The sequence below is a fragment of the Peromyscus californicus genome, unplaced genomic scaffold (genome assembly GCF_007827085.1).
Source record: "Peromyscus californicus insignis strain IS unplaced genomic scaffold, ASM782708v3 Scaffold_15__1_contigs__length_86483966, whole genome shotgun sequence".
Classification (NCBI taxonomy): Eukaryota; Metazoa; Chordata; class Mammalia; order Rodentia; family Cricetidae; genus Peromyscus; species Peromyscus californicus.
Genome location: NW_026294447.1, coordinates 64,226,196 through 64,251,261, shown reverse-complemented (window position 1 = coordinate 64,251,261; position 25,066 = coordinate 64,226,196). Strand labels below are relative to the sequence as shown.

The 25,066-nt window shown below is 40.6% G+C and overlaps 3 gene segments (V, D, J or C); all 3 read left to right on the top strand.

Annotated features, from left to right (window-relative positions):
* Positions 1–2,110: 2,110 nt before the first annotated feature.
* LOC128110420 (Ig heavy chain V region 108A-like) lies at positions 2,111–2,700 on the top strand. The segment is given in 2 exon segments: positions 2,111–2,162; positions 2,246–2,700. Coding segments are annotated over 2 exon segments (501 nt in total).
* An 11,940-nt stretch (positions 2,701–14,640) lies between these two features.
* LOC128110419 (Ig heavy chain V region 3-like) lies at positions 14,641–15,155 on the top strand. The segment is given in 2 exon segments: positions 14,641–14,692; positions 14,776–15,155. Coding segments are annotated over 2 exon segments (426 nt in total).
* A 4,285-nt stretch (positions 15,156–19,440) lies between these two features.
* On the top strand, positions 19,441–19,979 carry LOC128110418 (Ig heavy chain V region 108A-like). The segment is given in 2 exon segments: positions 19,441–19,486; positions 19,570–19,979. Coding segments are annotated over 2 exon segments (456 nt in total).
* Positions 19,980–25,066: the final 5,087 nt, after the last annotated feature.

Below are 25,066 nucleotides of genomic sequence, written 5' to 3'. Positions count from 1 at the left end.
TAGTTGTTTACAGCGTTCTTCACATTTTTTTGTCTTTTCCTCTACACAAGCCTCTAGCTTCTTCATGATGTCATTCATAAGGCTGTTTTCTTCTGCTTCTTCCAATTTCTGATGTTCAGGTCTAGGTGTTGGAGGAGGGCTAGGGCCTGGTGATGCTGTACTGCTATTCATTTTGTTGTATATGTTTCTGCCTTGACGTCTGCCCATCTCCTTGTGGTTCGTTACTGGCCTTATCCGCACACTTGGTTCAGCCAGACCAGTGTTCCAAAAGGGAAGTCCGGAGCAAGATGGGAGCTGGGGGCCGGCCTCTAAGTCTCAGGAAGAGGCTTGGGGCTGAGGGGTCCCCACTGGATCAGGCCCTCCGAATGGGTGAGACAGTTGATTGGCTTGATCTGTTTGGGAGGCATCCAGGCAGTGGGACCAGATCTTGTGCTCATTGCATGAGTTGGCTGTTTGAAACCTGGGGCCTATGCAGGATTGTTTGGCTCGGCCTGGGAGGAGGGGACTAGACCTACCTGGACTGAGTCTACCAGGTTGACCTCAGTCTGTGGGGAAGGCTTTGCCCTGGAGGAGATGGGAATGGGGGGGGGGCGTTGGGGGGAAGGTGAGGGGGACGGGAGGGGGGGAGAACAAGGGAATCCGTGACCGATATGTAGAACTGAATTGTATTGCAAAATAAATTAAAAAAAAAAAAGAATGCCATTAGAGAGCAAAAAAAAAAAAAAAAAGGAACAAGCAGACAAATGAACACATCCTCTTGGAGTCATACGACACTGAAAGAATAGAGAATAAATGCATAAAAAATGTAAAAAAAAAAAAAAGTTACAACACAGGTCGGGTGGGATTCCCCATCCACACTCCAAGATGAGGAGCTGTTGGGATTGGAAGACTGCTTAGGAAGTTAGAATCACTTTTCTTGGGATTGTAACCACTTTGAGGTTACTTATGAGCTAGGGGATGTCCCCACCAAATCCAGATGGATAGCATTTAGTAGACTTAGTGAGTTATTCGTTAATAAAACAAAAGAGATCAATATGTTAGGAGAGAGACATTTTGTTTTGGGAGGTCATAAAGGGAGCAAGAGGGACATAGTGGGGGAGGACACGATCAAAATACATTGCATTCATGAATGAAAAGTGCAAGACATGAACAAGATATTATTCTGAAATAATAATATTCCATATGTTTAGAATTTTCATACAGATATACATTATACAATGTACATATTTACTCCATAAACTCAACCTGTCTTTCCTTGCTCCTACCATTCCCTTTTGTCACTTTTTCTCCATTAGACACTTTTTATTCTACTTCATTACATATGTACATACATAATTGTTTCTAACTATGTAATATCTAAGAATTAAAAATGATACTTTTATACAATATCTGTTTCTGAGAGGGTCTTAATTTACTTAACAATTTTATCACTGATTGAATTCATTTTCCTAAAAGTTATGTAAGTTCTTTATACTTTACTGATGAATAAATTCTGTTGTATTGTATATATATCATGTTTTCTTGATGCAACCATTTGTTGAAAGATATGCAGTTTGTTTCTATAATTTATCTATTATAAATAATGCTGCAATAACATTTGTGTGCAAACATTTCTGAGACAGTTTCACTTTTGGTCATTTGAGTAAGTTTTTTTTTAATTATGCAGCCTGCTTGAAAAGCATTTACTAACTTCATGTATATGAAAAAAGACTGCAAATTCTCATAATTTATGGAATTTGAAGTACTTATCACAACCACCATGTGTCAATCAATTTTGTCACCAAGAGTAGCAACTGGCTCTAGCTGAAGTCTATCTGTGAATTAAGAGCTTAGGTCTTAATGTTATGTTCATGAGGTCTCCACAGGGCTTGGGAAATTAGCATGGAATGTATTTCCTCAGACAGGATTAGGACTTGGACTTCAACATATTACAGCCTGACCCAAGGTCCTCTACATCCTTCTTCTCAAGCTGGACTAGGTTTTAACCTAAGAAGTTCTCTGCTCATGAATATGAAAATTTCTTGAGTCTGTGGTGATTAATAGGAAGTTGTCCACATCACAGAACAACATATGATCAGTGTCCTCTCCACAGTCACTGAGCACACAGGACCTCACCATGGGATGGAACTGGAGCATCTTCTTCCTCCTGTCAGTAACTACAGGTATGAGGCTTTCCAGTTCCAAACCTGAAGAAGGAGCAGGAACTGAGGTGACAATGACATCCACTCTGCCTTTCTCTCCACAGGTGTCCACTCCCAGGTCCAGCTGCAGCAGTCTGGTCCTGAGCTGAGGAAACCTGGGTCCTCAGTGAAGTTGTCCTGCAAGGCTTCTGGCTACACCTTCACCAGCTACAATATGGACTGGGTGAAGCAGAGTCCTGGACAGGGCTTGGAGTGGATTGGAGCTATTAATCCTGAAAATGGTAATACTGGCTATAATCAGAAGTTCAAGGACAAGGCCACACTGACTGCAGACACATCCTCCAGCACAGCCTACATGGAGCTCAGCAGGCTGACATCTGAGGACTCTGCGGTCTATTACTGTGCACGAGACACAGTGTTGAAACCACATCCTGAGTGTGTCAGAAACTCTGGAGGAGCAGGAAGCTGCCCTGGGACTGAGATGACAGAGAAGATTAGACTGGAGACTTGCTCAAATATCATCATTCTGAATATCAATTTTCCACCTCCTCCTCTGTAAATAAGATGATGTGGATTGAGATCCAGTGACCACCTCCATTTATATGTTTCTTCTGTTGTGAAACACTAAAGAAGAAGGGAAAACTGTGATAATGCATACTGACAAGAATATCTCTGGATTCTAAGAGACTAGAACTGTTTTTGGAGTAGCTTTGAATAAAGTGTAAGCATGAATTTTATCAGTAAAATTCACATAAACAACATCTGAGGAAACCAAAACTCCTCTCATAGTCTTAAGTCATAAGTAACCTGAATGTGTACTCTTAATTTGGGCTGTGTTGACTAGTAGAACTTTCAATTTCTTAGAATGTAAGAGATATTCATATCATAATGCACTGCTATACAAGTGTAATTCTTATAAGTTGACCAAAAGTATTATTAAATTACTTTTCATAAAACTCATTTATTGGCATAGTGTATATACATGATAGTTAAGAATAGGTTTGAGATTATTCATAATTATCTGGTCCCCAATTACTGCCGTTCCAGTCCCAGTACCCTGACCTACAGTCTCATGCACTTATAGAACATTAACCTACTCTGATACACCATCATACTTCATGGTCCTCTGGATATCTTGAAGTCACACTTGTTCTGTAGTGTGTTTGGTTTTGGATAATTGGGCTAATAACAAGCAGCATGGAGACCTGTGGTACTTGATGATCTCATATTGGTTTAAATATTAAGGCAACTCCACGTAGTTAAAAGGGAGGTTTATTTTGTGGGGTAACTTACAAGTGAAGGGATAGGTTACAGGGTCTGAGAAAGGTGTAGTGCAGTCCAGCGTTGTTCTCTGGATAACTCTGCTTGGTCTACCTCCAGCGTCCACGATCCAGGAACCAAGAGAGCTGGCCTATCTGGATCTCGGGTCTACAGGGGTCCTCTTGGCTCCACCTTGTAGGTGTGACAGTTGCTGAAGCCTCAAAGAGGGTGGTACTTCCAGGTCAAAGCTGGACCAGATACCCACTACATCTCCCCCTTTTGTCTAAATAAGAAAGTTTTAACCTAATACAAGACTATATACAATGGGAATGATTACCAAATATTGTCCAGGAGTAATAAGGGATAATGACCTAGATAAGATGGAACTACAACCAACTCAAACTCCCGCCAAGCCCCGGCAGTCTGACAGCCCACTTATAAAATAAACACACAGACGCTTATATTATTTAAACTGTTTGGCCTAATGGCTCAGGCTTCTAGCTATCTAGTTCTTACATCTTAAATTAATCCATTTCTATACATCTATACCTTGCCATGTGGCTTGTGGCTTACTGGCATCTTCACATGCTACTTGTCATGGCGGTGGCTGGCAGGGTCTCTCTCTGCCTTCCTGTTCTCTCATTTCTCCTCTCTGTTAGTCCCGCCTATACTTCCTGCCTGGCTACTGGCCAATCAGTGTTTTATTTATTGACCAATCAGAGAAACACTTTTGACATACAGACCATCCCACAGCAAGATAGATAGATAGTTAGATAGATAGATAGAGAAAGAGAGAGAGAGAGAGATAGATAGAGAGAGAGAGAGAGAGAGAGAGAGAGAGAGAGAGAGAGAGAGAGAGAGAACATAAGGCATAAGGTGGATGACATATTTTGGAGATGTGATCAATATACACTGTATGGCATAAAATTAATAAAATAGAGAAAAATAAAAATAAATACAAGTCTATGAGGGTGAAAAAATTCTATTTTGTTCTTTTGGGACTGAGAGACAAACATTGAGAAAAGCAATTTCTTGCCAAGGGTTTGCCAGCCCTTAGTTCATTCAGAGCCTCAATTGATTCAGGTTATCACTGGATAAAAAACATACCCCTGGTCATCAAGTATCTTGTCTGAGAACAAGTCTTTCTATACACCAGCTAGGCACCAGAATCCTGAAATTCTGTGGGATGTTCTGTATGCTGTGAGTATGTTGCTCTGATTGGTTGATAAAATACTGATTGTCCTGTAGCCAGGCAGAAAGTATAGGCAGGATAAGCAAACAAGGAGAATTCTGGGAAGTGGAAGGATGAGTCAGGAGATGCCAGCCCACCGTCCAGGGAGCAGCATGTAAGGACACACAGGTAAAGCCATGGAAAACGTGGCCATTTATAGCTTAAGAGAAATGGGCTGAGTTTAAGTGTAGGAGCTAGTGAATGGTAGGCCTGAGTTAATGGCCAAACAGTTTTAATTAATATAAGCCTCTGTGTGTTTACTCAGGTCTGAGTGGTTACAGGACCAGGCAGGATACAGGAATTGTATAAGTGGCTGTGGGACCTTGGTGCTGGGTGAACAGAGGAAAACTTCAGCATCACTGAAATAATGCTGGGGAAACATCAACTGAAAATTTCCCTGATGCTTTGCTCTTATCACTTCTATGCTAGCTGAAATGAAATTGATCATTTTGTTTTATGCAGTCATTCCTGGGATTATTAAATTGATATATATATATATATATATATATATATATATATATTTTTTTTTTTTTTTTCCGAGACAGGGTTTCTCTGTGTAGCTTTGCGCCTTTACCTGGATCTCGCTCTGTAGACCAGGCTGGCCTCGAACTCACAGAGATCCGCCTGCCTCTGCCTCCCGTGTGCTGGGATTAAAGGCGTGCGCCACCACCGCCTGGCTTAAATTGATATATTTAAATGCTTTCAATTCCTAAAAGATATGATGAGGCCAATCTCAACATCCGTGTTCATCTTTATGTGCACATGCCTTCCTTCCAGTCTGGTACACACCTATCAGAATTATTCCTAGAGTATTGCCCAGCTAGTCTTGTGAGAAGGAAGTCACTGAGATGGCAACATCTACATGTGCAAAGGAGCACAGAGTTCAAGAGAAGCCATGCAGCAGAAGTCCATATCCACACTGTAGACCTGGGTGAGTCCTACACATCAGCTAGACTCTGGTTCAGGAGCAAATCCAGACAAGATCAACCTGATGCAAGAGGAATGCAGGTCACTGGGTGATGCTGGTATCTCAGCCATTCAGGTCTCCAAGGGACAGGTGACAACAGGGACAGCAAGGGAGATTCCTGCAGTGATCCAGAGTTTCCTACTTTCACTTATCCACATATAATCCTGTTAAATATATGAAGCCCATAAGAGAAATGATTTGATCATTTAAGGACCAAAGCAGAAATGACTTCAGATCATTGTGTCACTGCAGTTAGTGGCTTTAATGAGCTCTCTTTACCTGGGAATGCCACAGAAACAATAATGTCACAGTACCAAATCCTCTTAGCCATAACAAACCCAGTTTCTCTAATAGTAGAATTAATTACTCCATTGGACAATAAGGACCCAATTCTCCTTTCTAATACAGGGGTGGCTATTCCAAGGTTCTTCCTTTTGAGACTTATCCTACAACAACCATGAAGAAAGTCCCACATTCTCAGTTGAATTGGAGAGATGAGATGACATACAACTGTGGCACTATAGACCAGGCAACAGACTCCTCTCCTTCCTGTGGTAACCACAGACAAGGAACATATACTTAGTTTGGGGAAATTAAAATAATAATGGCATGATTGCCAAGGATGTTAACAAACACACACAAACACAAGCATACAACATATATGTGAACAAAAGTTTGCTATGTGTTTTTATTATGTCTCAAAGAATAATCTCTGTGAGTATCAATGCTTATTTAATTTATATTTTATCTTATCAATAATGAGGATAAATCTTGGGACCTTGTGAGTGTTACACTCTCCCACTGTGCTATGTCCTCAGTTGAGTTTTGTTATGGTAATTTATAGTATACATTCACTACTCATTGAACTTTTATATTAATTCTGCTAAAATTATAAAATGGTATTTTTTGATTCAAAACTTCTGATGAATTTATTGTATAATACTGGTAAAATAGAAAATAAAGAGTGAGTATGGAACAAGAGCACAATAAAAATATATTAAAGCTGTTGGAATTTTATTACAAATACAAAATGAATGACATTTTAATGAAGCCATGGTCACTTTGCTACTTCATTTTCTCTCAGACATTTGCATCATTAACTGCTGCCCCAAAGGCTCCCACAACAGAGCATAAGATATGCAGGAAGATATGCAAATATGGCCTTTCCCTGCCATGAAAAGCAGCCCTGCCCTGACCCTGCAGTTCAGGCAGAGGACTCTAGCCCTGTCTTCCCATTCAGTGATCAGCACTGAAAACAGAACTTTCAAAATGGGTTGGGGCTGCACTGGGTTTTCTTTTTTCTTCTTTTAAAAGGTAAATATAAGAGATAACTGAGTGTATGAGTAGACAAGAGTGTGAGAGACAATAGACATTTGTGACAGGTTCTTGATCAGGATCCTCTCTGTTTGCAGGTGTCCATTGTGAGGTGCAGCTGGTTGAGTCTGGTGGAGGATTGGTGCAGCCTACGGGGTCATATAAACTTTCCTGTGCAGCCTCTGGATTCACCTTCAGTGACTATGCCATGTCCTGGGTCCGCCAGGCTCCAGGGAAGGGTCTCGAAAGGGTTGCTAGCATAGGCACTAAAAGTTATAATTATGTAATCTACTATGCTGATTCAGTGAAAGGCAGATTCACCATCTCCAGAGATGATTCCCAAAGCATGGCCTACCTGCAAATGACCAGTCTTAAAACTGAGGACACAGCCACGTATTACTGTTCAAGTCACACAGTGTTCTCTCTTCACTATGAGCCCAGACAAAAACTTTCTTTCCAAATACCCATGACCAGGAGGCGGCGCTCAGAACACATAAAGCCCAGATGTAGACATAATTGATATTTTTCTGTGTTATCTGGACACCCTCTCCATCTGATGTTCTTCTGATGATACTCTTTACAATTATAGACTGTAGGAATTTATCATATCTCTAAAAATAAGAAAGTTCTGTTTTATTTGACTTTCTTAAAACAAATGTCGCCTTGTCTCACCTGAACAACACGCCGAAAGAAAGCACCTATGAGGGAAAGGTTGATTCTCTGGGGTCACCAGGATCAGCTGCTGGGGAAGCTCAGGAAACTCAGATAGACTTTTCCCTCATACTGAGGTTTGGTCAGACTCTCCACTGGAGCAGTGTTAGAAATTCAGAGGGAACCTAGTTGAAGGGGGCCAGGCTCAGTCACAGTTAAGCACTCTGAATTGTTCAATCTTCTCTCCTCTTCTTGTGGACTGTACATATAAGGCTAAGGAGAGATAGAATTGAAATTTTAGTCAAATTCTTTCCATTACTGCATTTATCATCATTGCTGTGGATATAGCTCTGTATAAATAAAATGCTGATTGGCCAGTAGCTGGGCAGAAAGTATAAGCAGGACAAGCAGAGAAGAAAATTCTGGGAAACAGGGAGGCTGAGTCAGAGAGACGCTGCATGAGAAGATGTTAAGATACCGGAAAGCCTCGAGCCACGTGGCAACTTATAGATTAATAGAAATGGGTTGATTTAAGATATAATAGTTAGCAAGAAGCCTGAGCCATTAGGCCAAACAGTTTAGTTAATATAAGAGTCTGTGTGTTTATTTTATAAGTGGGCTGCAGGACCTCCGGGGCTTGGCACGAGCTGGAGAGAACCTCTCCAGCTACACATCATTGTATCTTCTGTTTCTCTGTTCATTTAGATAATTCCATTTCTGTCCACTGTGCAGTAAACTCAGATCCCAGCCCCTCATCTGGAGCTAAAGGATGGCTCACTGTGTGGTCTGGCCAGTGTCTTTCCTGTGTGCTTATACTGTGGATTCTCACCTTTTGATCTGTTCCTTTGGTTATAAACTCATTCTACTACATTCAGAAGTTTCTTAGTCAATCTTTCTCCAAGACTCAATGAGTGAGCAGTTTTAAATTGACAACAAAGACTCGAATGTCCTCATGTTGGTGATAATTGTGAGCATATGCTTATACCAATACAGTGTCAATATTTTGGAGAAAAAGTTTGTGATCACGTGGGAATTCTGATAGTCACTTGCAAATGAAAGATTAATTATTTCCAAGGCAGTCTCACTGGAGAAACAGAACACTCTCAAGGATGGCCCCATGGCCAGCAATAGATGGCCAACACAAAATCAATGCATGGACATCTTCAGTGATTCTTTGTCTTGTAATATAAAATCAGGGCACTATTTTGTTTGTTTGTTTTTCATACAGGTTTTTTGTGTGTATATTATGGTTTCTACTTTTGCATTTTCATGAGATTCCTGAGTGTGTGAATGTGTTTGTCTCTGCATCTAAATGTTTTTCTTTAGCTTTTTTTGGGGTTGTTTGTTTTTCCCTATTCATTTTGTTTCTTTTTTATTTATCTTATGTTTTTTAATCATTAATCCTTACATGACTTTTTTTTTTTCTAATGAGAGACCGAAAGGTTATGGCTCTGGATTTGAGGGGAGGTGGGGAGGAACTAGGACAAGTAGGGGAAGGGGAACCTATAATCAGAATATATTGTACAAAACAACATATTTCAATAAGACAACAAAATGTAAACAGATAAAAACTTTTTAAAAATTAAATAGAATTATTGTAGCAAAGATGATTTCCTCTGTTATTTTCATTTCACAGAATTTATTTAAAGTTCCAGTTCATGTTCATGGCAGAACTGAGAAGAGAGTTTTGAATTTTACCATTAATCCTTGATTCCATATTCACAGCCTTCCCACTCCTGATACCCTGTCTGCAGTACAAGCCTGTCACAGAGCACAGACCTTCACTGACACAGCATCACCTCCCACAGTCCATGGGCTCTATGGGGTTCAGCCTGTTGCTGTAGAGCACTTGGCTTGGATAAATTGCTGAACCCTAACCAGGATGGAGTTTGGCACTAGGGAATCTCCATAGATTAACATCAGTGAGATACCTCTTTACTTAACAGTGATTACTCAAGTTCCTCTAGAAGATAGTCCCTCCAACAACAAATATGATGTTGTGGGACTGATATGGATGGCATCTTAATAGGAATGCCTTACAATGTATGTTAGTATGTTACAACATTTGCTGAATTAAAAATGCTATTTGAAATATCCTATATAAGCCCAAAAGAAATGATGTCAGAAGACTTCATAAATCATCAGGAAAAGCTGGGTTCTGTCCATTCCCACTTGTAATTACAGGGCTCCCAACATGTAAGTATACTGTTAATCTCCAGGGGAAATTGTAGTCTCAGCACATGGATGATCATAGCAGTCTACTCACCTAGGCTTAAAGTCTCTGGGGAAGGCAGTGGTGTGGTTAGAAGATAAGACTGTTGGGTCAATTCATGAGTCTGGTGACAGGTTCTCAGTATCACTGTCTGATTGTCACTCATGTGGTTCATTCACGTATCTGTTAAAAAAACAACAACTAAACATTGACATGTCCAAATATAAACCTGTTCTGTTTATGCTTTGTTCATGAGAATATATGTTGATTTTTTTAACCAAAGTAGATTGTCACTTAAAGTATCAGAAGTGACTCTGCCATTGTCACCATGGTGAGACCCTGAGGAATTGCTAGGGAACCTAGAGACCTTGTCACTGTTGGTGACTGACAGGGGCCAATTCTCCTTGTCCCTAGGTACTACTTCAGATGTCAACACTTGGTCTGGTGAAGACCGCAGAGATGTGGCTCTTACCTGCACTGCCCCTGGTTTTTCCATCACACTCTGATACATATTGGTGTTGGGTTTGTCCCAGAAAAGAGTCTGTACTACTGGGAGAAAGGGGTTATTATGAAGTCACAGAAAACAGCTCATTCTTCTTCAGCTTCATCTCCACCTCCAGAAACACATCTAAGGAAGAGTTGTCCTCAAGGCTGACTTCTGTGTTAGTAGAGAGACAGCCCCATATTACTGTGATGAACACATTGAGGAACAGTGTCAGGCACCTAATACTCCCAGCAGTGTGCTCAGGAAGGGCACTGGAGCTCATCTCCAGCAGGGGGCGCACAGCACAAGGAATTCAGGCTCAGCCCAGGAGCAGGTGCAGAGGGTGGCTAAGGCTTTGCTTCCTTTGGGATTTTGAGCTTCACCCAAATATAACTGTTTCACTTTAAAACCACAAAAACAAACGAAGTTGAGTATTGTTATTTCCTGGTCTGTGAAGAATTGTGTTGGTATTTTGATGTGGATTGCATTGAATCTGTAGATTGCTGTTGTTAAGATTGCCATTTTTACTATGTTAATCCTTCCTATCATGAGAATGGGAGATATTTCCATTTTCTGACATCTTCTTCAATTTCTTTCTTCGGAGACTTAAAGTTCTCATTATACAGGTCTTTCACTTGCTTAGTTAGAGTTACTCCAAGGTATTTTATATTATTTGTGGCTGTTGTAAAGGGTGATGTTTCTCTGATTTTTTTCTCAGCTCGTTTATCATTTGTATATAGGAGGGCTACTGAATTTTTTTTGAGTTAATCTTGTGTCCTGCCACATTACTGAAGATGTTTATTTGGAAAAACAAAAAACCCAGGATAGCTAAAAGAATCCTGTACAACAAATCCACCTCTGGAGGCATCATTACCCCTGACATCAAGCTCTACTATAGAGCTATAGTAATAAAAACAGTTTGGCATTGGCATAAAAACCAACATGTGGACCAATGGAATCAAATTGAAGACCCTGACATTAACCCACACACCTATGATCACTTGATTTTTGACGAAAAAGCCAAAATTGTACAATGGAAAAAAGAAAGCATCTTCAACAAACAGTGCTGGCATAACTGGACATCAACATGTAGAAGATTGCTCTCTCTCTTTTTCATTTACAGTTTTTGCCACGGCCAGCAGGGCTACAATTCGTACTCGGCCACCCTAAGGACAGAATGTAGGACAGAATACACCAAGTCAAAATTCTGATCAAGGTACCACTTTATTTATCTCCAGGAGGGTTTATATAGTTCCTGCAGGGTGGGGGGAGCAGGAAGCTGTTATCTGCATAGGGTGGGGCAAGCTAACAGGATGTTTGTGTAGGATGTTTACAGGGTGAAAAGGTCAAGGGCTCTGACTCAATGTCCTGTTGCTAGGCAACCTGACTGTAAGATGATCTAGTTCCCTGTCTTATCGGGGGTCTGTATTTTTCCACTAATTAGAGATTCTGTCCTTGTCCTTGACAGTTTTGATTTCTTTGAAAAAAAAATCAGATGTTCATTGGTGTGTGGATTAATATCAGGATCATCAATATGAATCCTTTGGTCCACATGTTGATTTTTATGCAAATACCAAGCTTTTTTTTTTTTAAACTATAGCTTTGTATTTGAGTTTGATGTCAGGGATTGTGATGCCTCCAGAAGTTGCTTTATTGTATAGATTGTTTTAGATATCCTAAGCTTTCTGTTTTTCAATATAAAGGTGAGTATTTTTCTTTCGAGGTCTGTGAAGAATTGTGCTTGGATTTTGATGGGGATTGAATTGAATCTGTAGATTGCTTTTGGTAAGATTGCCATTTTTATTATGTTGGTTTTACCTATCCATGAGCATGGGAGATATTACTATTTTCTGATATCTTCTTCAATCTTTCTTCAAGGACTTAAAGTTTTTGTCATACAGGTCTTTTACTTGTTAGAGTTACCCCAAGGTATTTTATATTATTTGTAGCTATTGTAAAGGGTGATGTGTCTCTGATTTCTTTCTCTGCATAATCATACTACAACCTACAGCTCCAGAGAAGCTAGGAAACAAGGAGGACCCTAAGAGGGATGCATGGATCACCTTGAGAAGGGGAAACAGAGGAGATTCTGAAAAGTAAATTGGGGATGAGTGGGGGGCAATAGAATGTAGGAGTTGGAAGATAAGAACATGAGGGAGTGGGATGGTCAAGCTCTGGGAGGTGTGGAGTGGGAGAGCAATGAAATAGATGTCTTGATAGAGAGAGACATTATGGCATAAGGGAGAAACCTGGTGTTAGGGAAATTCCCAGGGACCCATAAGAATGACACACCCCAGATTAGACTATTAGTAATAATGTTGAGGGTGCCTGAACTGGCCTACCTTGGTAATCAGAGTGATGAATATCCTAATAGTTATCATAGAGCCTTCATCCAGCAAATTATGGAAGCAGATTCTGAGATTCACAGCCAAGTTCCATGAGTCCAGTCGAAGAAAGGGAAGAGGGATTATATGATCAAAGGGGGGGTCAAGATCATGATGGGGAGATCTACAGAGACAACTGAACCAAGTCAGAGGAACTCAAGAACTTTAGGCTGACAGTTGTGGAACCTGCTTGGGACCAAACTAGACCCTCTGCATATGGGAGACAGTTGTGTAGCTGGGTCTGTTTGAGAGCCCCCTGGCAGTGTGTTCAGGATCTATCCCTGGTGCATGAGCTGGCTTTCTGGAGCCCATTACCTATGATCTACCCCTTGTTCTTCCTGATAAAGCAGAGAGGGACTTGGTCCTGTATCAATTTAATGTTTCAGGCTTTGATGTCCCCCATGGAAGTACTTATTCTTTTGGAGGAGGGGGTGAGGAGTGGGTCCAGGGAGAAGATTGGGGAGAGTGGGAGAAGGGGTGAAGAGGCATCTGTGGTTGGTATGTAAAATGAATTAAAAAAAAAAGACAATACAACTTTAGTATAAGCCATGACAAACCAATTTACAGTGGAGCTCAGACCAGCAGGGGACACAATGGAGCCAAGAATCCCCAGTAGAGATGAGGTTGGTGTGGCAGGGACTCCCAGATCTTTCCCATGTCCTCTCCTGCCCTGCTCTCACCACTAAAGATAGTATAACAATTTTTAAAAACTATAACATGGATGGAGAGAAACTCCTAGGACCCACACCAAACTGAGGATCTAGTGGCATTTGATGATGGATGAGGAAAATACAATAAATTTTCTTTGGAAGATTACTGGAGCTTCCCTATGTACTAGTGAATGACCCTACCTTTGTGTAAATAGGTAGCACTGATTGGACTCACTGTGTTATTAGTTAATGAAACAAAAGAGGTCAGGAATTTGGAAGAGAGACTCATTGGAAGGTCCCAAGAGAAACATGTGGAGCATAATCGGTGCAGATATGATCATAATATATTTTACACATGGATAAATATTTCAAGGAATACAAATTATTAAATATAAAATAACAATTTTACATATGTTTAGAATATTCACACACATGTATTTTGTACAGTGTGTATTTCCCCATAATCTCTACCCTTCATTTTCCTTCCCCTCCTTCTTAACCTTTATTCTACTAGACAATTTCACTTGTACTTCATCATGTATTTGTATTCATAGTTATGTGTGAGTATGGAATATCTAAGAACTCCTAATCATTTAATGTCTTTGTTTCTGAGATGGTCTGAACTAATATGTTTATCTCTAGCTGCATTCATTTTTCTATAACTGATGTAATTTCCATAGTCCTTACTGATGAAAAACTTCTGTTGTGTTGTTTATATAAACATGTCTTCTTGATGAAATCATCTGTTGACAGACATAGTTTATTTCCATAATTTAGTTATTGTGATGTTGCTACAATAATCATTGTTGTGCAAATATTTCTGAAGTATATTTATTTTTGGACATTTGGATGAGTTTCTTCGTGTATAATCTATTGGAAAGGCCAATACTAATTGCATACATCTGGATGGAGGTTGTAAATTCTCATAACTTGGCAGGTTTTAAATTTCCCATCACTATCATCATCATCATCATCATCATCATCATCATCACCACAATCACCATCTGTACATCAATCTGACAACCTTTTCACAAAGTGGAGCAACTTTCTCAGGCCTGAAATCTATTTCAGGTCCTGATGTTACATTCTCATCTCTACAGGTCTAAGGGAAGGAGCATGTTATGTATTTCCTCAGAGAGGATTAGGAATTAGCACTCAACATCCTGCTGCCTGACCTAAGTATCCTCTACCACTTTCTTCTCCAGTTGGACTAGGTACTTATCTAAGAAGTTCTCTGCTCATGAATATGCAAATTATTTGAGTCTGTGGTTGTAAATACAGAGATCTCCACACCCCAGAACAACATATGATCAGTGTCATCTCCACACTCACTGAGCACACAGATCCTCAGCATGGCATGGAGCTGGATCATCCTCTTCTTCCTGTCAGTAACTACAGGTAAGGGGCTTTCCAGTTCCAAACCTGAAGAGGGAACAGGGACTGAGGTGACAATGACATCCACTCTGCCTTTTTCTCCACAGGTGTCCACTCCCAGGTCCAGCTGCAGCAGTCTGGGGCTGAGCTGAGGAAACCTGGGGCCTCAGTGAAGTTGTCCTGCAAGGCTTCAGGCTACACCTTCACTGACTACTATATTAACTGGGTGAAGCAGAGGCCTGGACAGGGCCTGGAGTGGATTGGATCGATTCTTCCTATACTTGGTAGTACTGACTACAATCAGAAGTTCAAGGACAAGGCCAAACTGACTGCAGACACATCCTCCAGCACAGCCTACATGGAGCTCAGCAGCCTGACCTCTGAGGACTCTGCGGTCTATTACTGTGCAAGACACAGTGTTGCAACCCACATCCTGAGTGTGTCAGAAACTCCAGAGGAGCAGGAAGCTGCCCTGGGACTGAGATGACAGAGATGGTTATCCTGGAAACTTGCTCAAAAATAATCATTCTGGTCTGTCATTTCACAGTCTTACAGGTCTTTGTCACCTTTTCAAAAGGACTGCTGGGCATAAGGTGATGCTGACTCAGGATGCCCTGAGAGTGCACGCCACCTCCACCAGCTGTTTACCAATGACCACCTCCATTGACATGATTCCCTTTCAAGAAATTAAAATAGTCTGGGAGAGTGAGTGGGATATGGGGTCGGTGTTGCTTGGGTTACAGGGTCTGATGGGCCACAGTGGTAGTCTGACTTGTCTGCAGGAGGTCTGTCTGCCAACTGGCCTGAAACGGAGACTGCAATGGGTGGTGGTGTAGAGGTGCAGGGTTGTGGCCCTGGGCCCAAAGCCTAGGGTTGGGGTGTACGGGTGTGAGGATAAAGACTCACCTCTTGGGTCCTGGCGGGAAGACATGCAGAGATGACCGGCCACACTAGTGGAAGCCCATGAACTGTGGACTGGTGGCCGTGGAGCCCCCATGGGACTGGATTAGGCCCTCTGGATATGGAACACAGTTGTTTGGTTGGAACTGTTTGGGGGGCACCCAGGCAAGGGGATCAGGATCCGTCCCTGGTGCATGGGCAGGCTTCTGGAATCCGGTGCCTGTGATGTGCTCCCTGCACAGCCTTGGTGTAGTGGGAAGGGGCTTGGACCTCCCTAGGCTCAGTGTGCCAGGCTCTGCTGACTCCCTATGGGAGACCTTGATTTGGGAGATGCGGGGATATGGGGTGGCTTGGGAGAGAGGGCTGATGGGTGGGAGGAGGGAAGAGGTGGGATCTCTGGATAGTATGTGGAGTGAGTAGAAAATTTCTTAATAAAGAAAAATGAAAAAAAAAGAAATTAAAATAGAACAAAATGTAGCAATGCATTATGATATAAATATCTCTTAAATCTAGGGGACTGGAACTGTTGTTGGAGTACCTGGTAATAAGCTATAATATGAATCAGTCCAGTAAAAGACAAATCAACAGCATGTGCACAAACAAAGACCCTTTCACAGTCCAATTTGTTTTCTCAAAATAAGCACAGGCATTTTGTTGGAAGGGGTCCCCATAGTTTTGGGGTAGTTGCTTTAACCTTTTCTATTAAATCTAATTTAAAGCCTTTAGTTATTGATACATATGATCATGAATTGCTTTTGGCAGGAGTAATCAAATCTCTTATTGTTTTAGAATTAGGGATGGAGCTGAGTGTCATGTTGTGGGGTCTCCAGGGTGTGGAGTCTGCTACTTTGGCAACAAGCTGGGCTCCTGCTCAGATAGCACTGGGGAAAGAGCAGTGGGATTCCAAGCTGGGAATGTAGAGACCTGCTCCGGGTGCTCATTCCCATTTCCTGATATTGGATTCTCTTTGTCACCACTATCCACATAGACTGGACCAGTGAAAATGCATTACATTTTGCAGGTGTTTTAGAGGGAGGTTTACTCTACTGAGGATGATTAGCAAGTTTTAGTTTATATTATTTCTGTAAATGGCCTTTTCCCTCCACATTTGAAACACATAAGAGACCACAAGGACAAGCCAGAATCTGAGCCTTATGCTCCTCTGTGCCATCATTTTGACATGCTTTGTATCAAATCAGCAATAGTATGAGAGGTATTGGCAACTATAGAATGAAAATTTTTACAGTTAAAGTTTGCATTTTAATATGTAATTGAAAAAGACAAGGTGGAAGCAGCTTCTTTATTATCTGTCTTCTGCTCTATAGCTTGTTGCAGATGATGTACAAAGTCATAAAGGGCTCTGTAGATTTCTGTCTATTGTGGAAAAAATGCCTGAGGGAGTATTATCATCAGGAACTTCATTCCAAGCCCTTATATCAGCTTGGCTGCTTTGGCTGTTAACCACTTGAGGACTGGCAAGCAGTTGGGCCACTGTTTGGAAGTTTCCTTTTCTGATAACTTGATGATAAATAATGTTTATAGTGGTCCCTGCCTTTGCTTACAAGCAGCAGTGGACAAGTGGTCATCCATTCATTACTGTAGCCACAGCCTAAAGTGAGGGGTAGTAAGAATTGTTTTCATAAGGGCTTGTCAGGCTAAGGGTATTATTCATACATATTTGCCAAAACATCTATTTTCCTGTAGGGAAATGACACTTAACCCAAATTTCTTAACATAATTTTTGAGATCTTTCTGTATGGAAAATGGTGAGGGGGAGGTGTTCATGGGCAGGACTTTTTTTTTGTTGTTGTTCTGTGAGTGCTACCAAGTGACTTTATTAGAACGGACGGATACTTGAAGATACTGACAGGTGCTATCCAGAGACAGTTTTGTTGATAGTGTTGCTCATCTTGCTTTTCATTCTTTGATGACATATATGTTTCTGTGACATGGTGACATTATTATGAGAAGACAAATCTGAACTGCACACAAAAATGCAACATCTACATTTTAAAATGTTCTTTCTTTTTAATTGTCACAGATGGAGAATCCTCTCCAGTCCTGAAAGTGTGGCTCAGTAGATGGACTTCCTACCAAACTTGATTTAATAACCAACAACCCAAAGATAGGATGCAGGAATACAGCTGACACCTTCATTACCACGCATGGGCAGGATTCTTGATACTTCTCTAATGACAGGAAACACAGTCCGTAATTGTCCTACCTGAGAAACTATTTTAAGGCCTTTTGTGGGTAGGTTCCATTATTAATATGCTAACATCCTGAAGGAACATATGCAGAGAAGATGCAAGAGTTTTAGTAGTCCAGGCGGTGGTGGCACACACCAGTAATCCCAGCACTCAGGATGCAGAGCCAGGTGGATCTCTGTGAGTTTGAGGTCAGGCTGGTCTATGGAGCGAGATCCAGGACAGGCACCAAAACTACACAGAGAAAACCTGTCTTTAAAAAAAATAACAGATTTAGTGTGAAAGCTTTTTTTTCCTGGGACTTTCTTTTCATTTGGTGAGACTGTAGTGCTAGCCTAAGCTGGTTCCACAGATTAAATGTTTTAGTATAACTGGTCCCATAGAGCAGCACAACTTCTCACTATTTTTTTCCTCAAGATTCTGAGTGAGTGTTATGGTTGTCTTAATGTGGATGTTTCTTAGTAGCAGTCAATACTTGATGACTTTATCTTAATTAGGCTCTGGCTTCAGTTAATTTATGTAAGTTTTGTAGTTGCTTTGAACACATTAATAATAAACTCAGATTCATCAATACTGTTTCCACATCACATTAATGAAAGAAAAGTTCTTCCTCTTGATATCATTTAACCAAGAGCAAGCCCACATTTGAATCCGCTACTTGACTTTTCCTGTGTTGCCTTATGATTTCCCTTCTGTTGTAGGATCTGAATCTCTGCATCTATCTCTGTCTCTTTCTCTGCACCTCTCTATTTCTCTCTCTCTCTCTCTCTCTCTCTCTCTCTCTCTCTCTCTCTCTCTCTCTCTTTTCTGTCTCCATGAGCCCCCTTTTCCTCTGTCTCTGTGTTCTTCTGTCTCTACATCTCTTTGTCTCTCTGTTCTCCTATATCCATCTCTGTCTCTTTCACCATCTGTCTGTCTGTCTGTCTCTCTTTCTCTCTCTCGTGTGTGTGTGTGTGTGTGTGTGTGTGTGTGGTATGTTGTGTGTGAATCCTTAACAAAGATCTCTGCTCTGTATTTATTGAATAAAATCGTCTGTGGATAGACACATAGTTTTTTTCCATAATTTAGTTATTGTGATGTTGCTACAATAATCATTATTGTGCAAATATTTCTGAAGTATATTTATTTTTGGACATCTGGATGAGTTTCTGCATGTATAATCTGTTAGAATAGCAAATACTAATTGCACATATCTGAATGGAGGTTGTAAATTCTCATAACTTGTCAGGATTTAAATTTCCCATCACTACCATCGTTATCATCATCATCATCATCATCATCATCATCATCATCATCATCGCAATCACCATCTGTACATCAGTCTGACAACCTTTTCACAAAGTGGAGCAACTTTCTCAGGCCTGAATCTATTTAGAGCTCAGGTCCTGATGTTACATTCTTAGCATCTGTATAGGGTTAAGGGAAGGAGCATGTTATGTATTTCCTCAGAGAGGATTAGGAATTAGCACTCAACATCCTGCTGCCTGACCCAGGTATCCTCTACCACTTTCTTCTCCAGCTGTACTAGGTACTTATCTAAGAAGTACCCTATTTATGAATATGCAAATTATTAAGTCTGTGGTGGTAAATACAAGAAAGTCCACACCCCAGAACAACATATGATCAGTGTCCTCTCCACAGTCACTGACCACACAGATCCTCACCATGGGATGTCACTGGATCTTTCTCTTCCTTGTGTTAGTAACTACAGGTAAGGGGCTTTCCAGTTCCAAACCTGAAGAAGGAACAGGGACTGAGGTGACAATGACATCCACTCTGCCCTTTTCTCCACAGGTGTTCATGCCCAGGTCCAGCTGCAGCAGTCTGGGGCTGAGCTGGTGAAACCTGGAGCCTCAGTGAAGGTGTCCTGCAAGGCTTCTGGCTACACTTTTGATACCTATGCTATGCAGTGGGTGAAGCAGGTGCCTGGACAGGGTCTGGAGTGGATTGGGTACATTATTCCTATATTTGGTAGTACTGACTACAATCAGAAGTTCAAGGAAAAGGCCACACTGACTGCAGACACATCCTCCAGCACAGCCTATATGGAGCTCAGCAGGCTGACCTCTGAGGACTCTGCGGTCTATTACTGTGCAAGACACACAGTGTTGCAACCACATCCTGAGTGTGTCAGAAACCCTGGAGGAGCAGGAAGCTGCCCTGCGACTGAGATGACAGATAAGATTAGACTGGAGATTTATTAAAAAATAATCATTCTGAGTGTCCCTTTGTCTGCCATTTCAGTCTTACAGGAATCTTTGTCAACTTTTCAAAAGGGCTGCTGGGTAAAAGGTGATGCTGACTCAGGATGCCCTTAAAGTGCACCATGCCTTGACCAGTTGTTTACCAGTGACCACCTCCCTTGACATGATTCCTTTTCAAGAAATTAAAATAGAACAAACTGTAGCAATACATTATGCTATAAATATCTCTTAAATCTAAGGGACTCGAAGTGCTGGTGGAGTAGCTGGGAATAAGCTATAATATGAGTCAGGCCAGTAAAAGACAAATCAACAGCATGTGCACAAACAAAGCACCTTTCATAGTCCAATTTGGTTTACCTAAAACAAGAAAAGGCAGTTTGTTGGAAGGGGTCTCCATAGATTTTGGGGTAAATGCTTTAACCTTTTCTATGAAATCTAATTTTATGTTTTTAGTTTTCGATACATCTGATCATGAATTGCTTTTGTCAGTAGTAATCAAATCTCTTATTGTTTTAGGATTAGGGATGGAACTGAGTGTCATATTTTGGAGTCCCCAGGGTGTGGAGTCTGCTACTGTGACAACAAGCTGGGCTCCTGCTCAGATAGCACTGGGGAAAGAGCAGTGGATTCCAAGCTGGGAATGTAGAGACCTGATCCTGTCATCAGCAGCCCTGGGTGCTCATTCCCCTGTTTTCTGAAATTGAATTCTCTTTGTCACCACTGTCCACATAGACTGGACCAGTGAAAATTCATCTTACATTTGCAGGTATTTTAGAGGAAGGTTTAGTATACTGAGGATGATTAGCAAGCTTAGTTTGTATTATTTTTGAAAATGGCCTGTTCCCTCCACATTTGAAACACATAGGAGACCACAAGGACAAGCCAGAATCTGAGCCTTATGTTCCTCTCTGTCATCATTTGAGATGCGTTTATCAAATCAGCAATAGCATGAGAGGTATTATCAACTTCAGAATGAAGCTTTTTACACTTAAAATTTTAATTTTAATAAGTAGATGAAAGAGATAAGGTGGATACTACTTCTTTATTATCTCTCTGCTGCTCTATACCTTGTTGCAGATGAAGGAATAAGTCACAAAGGACTCTGTAGATTTCTGTGTATAGTGGGAAATATGCCTGTGGGAGTGTTAATATCAGGAAATTTATTCCAAGCCCTGATAGCAGCTTGGCTGCTTTGGTTGTTAACCACTTGAGGGCTGGCAAGCTGTTGTGTTACTGTTTGGAAGTTTCCTTGTCTGATAATTTGATGACAAGTAATGTTTATACAGGTCCCTGCCTTTGCTTATGAGTAGCAGTGGACAGGCATTTGTTAATCCATTACTCAAGCCACAGACTAAACTAAGGGGTGGTGGGAATTGTTTGCATAAGAGCTTGTCAGGCTAAGGTTATTATTTCATAGATATTTGCCCTAACATCTATTATTCTTGTAGGGAATTTTCTACAACCTTATTTTTGAGATCTTTCTATGTGGAGAATGATAGTGGGGGGGGGGTCATGGGTAGGACTTGTCATACTTCTCTAAGTACTAGAAACATTGTCTGTAATGGTCCAGCCTGAGAAACTTCTTTAAGGTCTTCTGTGAGTATGGATCAATTCATATATTAACATACAGAAGAGAAGTATGAAGAGAAGATGCAAATAATTTAGTAGGAAGACAAGTTTATTCTGGGACTTCCTTTTCCTTTGGTGAGACTGTAGTGCTAGCCTAAGCTGGTTCCACAGGATTAAATGTTTTAGTATAACTGGTCCAATAGAACAGCACAACTTATCATCATTTTTTTCCTCAATATTTTGTATGAGTCTCATGGCTGTGACACCATGAATGTTTCTTAGTAACATTCAATAGTTAATGAGTTTATTTCAATTATGTGCTTCAACTCCAATTCATTTATGTAAGTTGTAGTTGGTTGGAACACGTTAATAATAAACTCAGATTCATCAATACTGTTTCCACATCACATTAGGGAAAGAAATCAAACAATTTCCATTGATGTCATTTAACTAAGATTTAAATCCCCTACGTGACTCTTCCTGTGTTATCTTCTGTTGTAGGATCTGAATCTCTGTATGTATCTCCGTCTTTTCTTCTGCTCTCTCTCTCTCTCTCTCTCTCTCTCTCTCTCTCTCTCTCTCTCTCTCTCTCTGTGTCTCCTTGGATCTCTGTCTCTCTGTGAGTCTGTGTCTGTGTCTCTCTCTTTCTCTTCCTCTCCCTCTCCCTCCCTCTGTAGCCCTCTCTCTCTGTTTCCTTAACAAAGATCTTTGTTCTGTATTTGTTGAACATCATAGAAAGCATCTCAAGGGGAAAGAATAAGGGATATTTGAGAGAAACATTTAAAAGAATTTTACTATGGATTAATAACTTTTTCCAGCTGACTCAAATAAGTAGTACACACTTCCTTTTTTGTCAAATAACATCTGCATATTGTTTTATGAAATCCTGGATAAACATTTTATAGAATTTATTTAAACGTACATTTTCTGTTTTCAGCAAAAGGTTATCATGAAACACATACATACACTAATGCATTAGTCTTCAGTTAGGAACGTGGAAGAGCACACAAATACAGGTTAGAGCTATGCCTTATCATTTTATGTAAAAGCTGATTATATAGGAAATCCTAGGCAAGTAAGGTTGGGTGTTACAATATTCTTTAAAAGGCAGGTTAAACAGCCGGAATACACAGTTGATCACAGTCTGAAGGACTTCAAAGTGTATTGTTCACTCTGGCTGTGTGATCTAGCAAAAATATCAGTCTCTTAGAATGTAAGAGATATTTTTATCATAATTTATTGCCACAACAGTATAATTTCTGTAAGCTGGTTAAATGTACTATTAAAACATTTTTCACAGAATTCATTATTGACACAATGTATGTACATGTTAATTATCAATAGTTCTGAAATTATCCATTATGCAGTATTCTCTGGTCTCATATTTACTGTCTTCCCAGTCTCAGTACTAGTCTGACCTACATTGTAAAGTCTTTAGAGAACATGGACCTACACTGATATAGCATCTTCTCTTATTAAAGAAGGTATTTTATGTATCATAGGGCAAATGATATCCTACAACAGATTATACTCTATGTGAGATAAGTTATGTTAAGAGGAAATTTCTAGCAGACCTCATGAATGTAGATGTAATTCTAAATGGTTTTATTAAATATGAAAATATAGCCAAATGCAGAGTTAAAAGCCCTAGAGTTCAGAGCAGTAGCTAAGAGCTGAGACCAAGACCATCTTCTTTCCCTCGCTGCCACTGCTGTCCTTCCCCTTAAAAGAGACCTACTTCCTGTGTGTCTGTCTTTTTATTGACTTTCTGTTCTGCCTTCTCATTGGTTGTAAACCAAACCACATGACCTCCTCGTCACTGCCTGTCTATACAGACCTCCAGGTCTCTATGGTTGGTCTTGAGATTAAAGGCCTGTGTCTCCAAGCTGGCTATGTCCTTGAACACACAGACTCTGCCTGCCAAGTGATTGGATTAAAGTCTTGTGCCCCCACCACCTGCATCTGCTATGGCTTGCTATTAGCTCTGACCCCCAGGCAACTTTATTTATTAGCATACAAATAAAATCACATTTCAGCACAAATAAAATATCACCATACATGGAAGACCCAGCGGAACCTAAGCTCTAGAATATCCACTTGTAAATACAGAAGTCTCAAAACTCAAACATTCTTCTAATCTCCATGGGAAAAATTGCATCCTCAGTGGAGGGGAGTGCACAAGTTTCTGCTCACACAGGGTTGAGGCACCTGGAGAAGGAAAGGATTGATCTAGATGATTATTGAGGTGGTTTGAAAGAAAACGGTTCCCACAGGAAGTGGCACTATTAGGAGGTGTGGTCTTGTTGTAGGTTGTGTGGCCTTCTTGGAGAAAGTGTGTCACTGTGGGGGAAGGGTCTGAAGTCTTCTATGTTCAAGATATGCTCAGTTATGCTCAGTGTCACAGTTTACTTCCTGTTGCCTGGATTCAGAACTCTCAGCACCTTCTCTAGCACCATTTCTGTCTGAAGATAGAAACTCTAACTAAGACAGTAATACTACATGGTCTGCTTTTCATTCTTTTTCAGATTCCCAAGTTCAGGGTTCCTATCTGACCCCCTTGGTTCTTGAAAAGTTTCAAGTGTGATGATTTCAAAGGCTACAGGTATGTTGACCTGGCCTTGTAAATCCATCATAGGGTCTGTATGCATCTGAGCTATCTCTGACTATTCTATTACAAGATAATACTCACTGGCACTGGATTTTCCAAATTTTGGAAAATGGGATACACTGTTGGGAAATGAAGTTATTGTGGAGTCAGAAAACAAAACCCATTCTTGTTAAGGCTAATCTCCATTCCAGAAATACAGCTAAGGACCAGTTATCCCTGAGGTTTATATCTTTGACGCACAGGAGACAGCTTTCTTTACAGTAAGACACAGTGAAGAGACATCACTGTGTGGCACAGGACACACATAATCATGCATATTCTCTGTTCTAAGACCACTAAGGCCACTGAGGACCTCCCGATCTTTTGCTCTGTTATAACTTTGACAAGTCTGAGTCCATTCTTTTCTGTCTATGTATACTGGTGTGTGTGTTTTTGTTTTTGTTTCATTTGGTTTTGCGTTTAATTAGGAAAACACATGCTCAGGCTCCACATAGGCATCATGACACGTTCAGGAGCAGAAATGACTCTGCCAATGACCAAATGGTTACATATTAAAAGTTTCCATCACACAGTGAGATTCTGTGGTTTAAACACACCTTTGAATCAGATCAAAGTCTGAAAGTTGTGTAAATAAGACCCAGTGACAAAACTCAATTTGTTTCTAATTTGTCCTGGCTCTTCTCACATGGGAGCACCTCAGGCTGAGAGCTGACTGGGAGTGTTTATTTTACTGCTGGTACATTTGTTTTCCTTCTGGATATTATTCTTATGATTCTTCATTACCCTTCCTTATCCTCTGGGCTTTTTATATAAGGTTACATGACATTCAGGAAGGGTCTCCTTACCAGATATTGTGGAGAGTAATTTCTTATCTTCTGATGTCCAATGTCCTCCAGATGTCCTCTGTGCA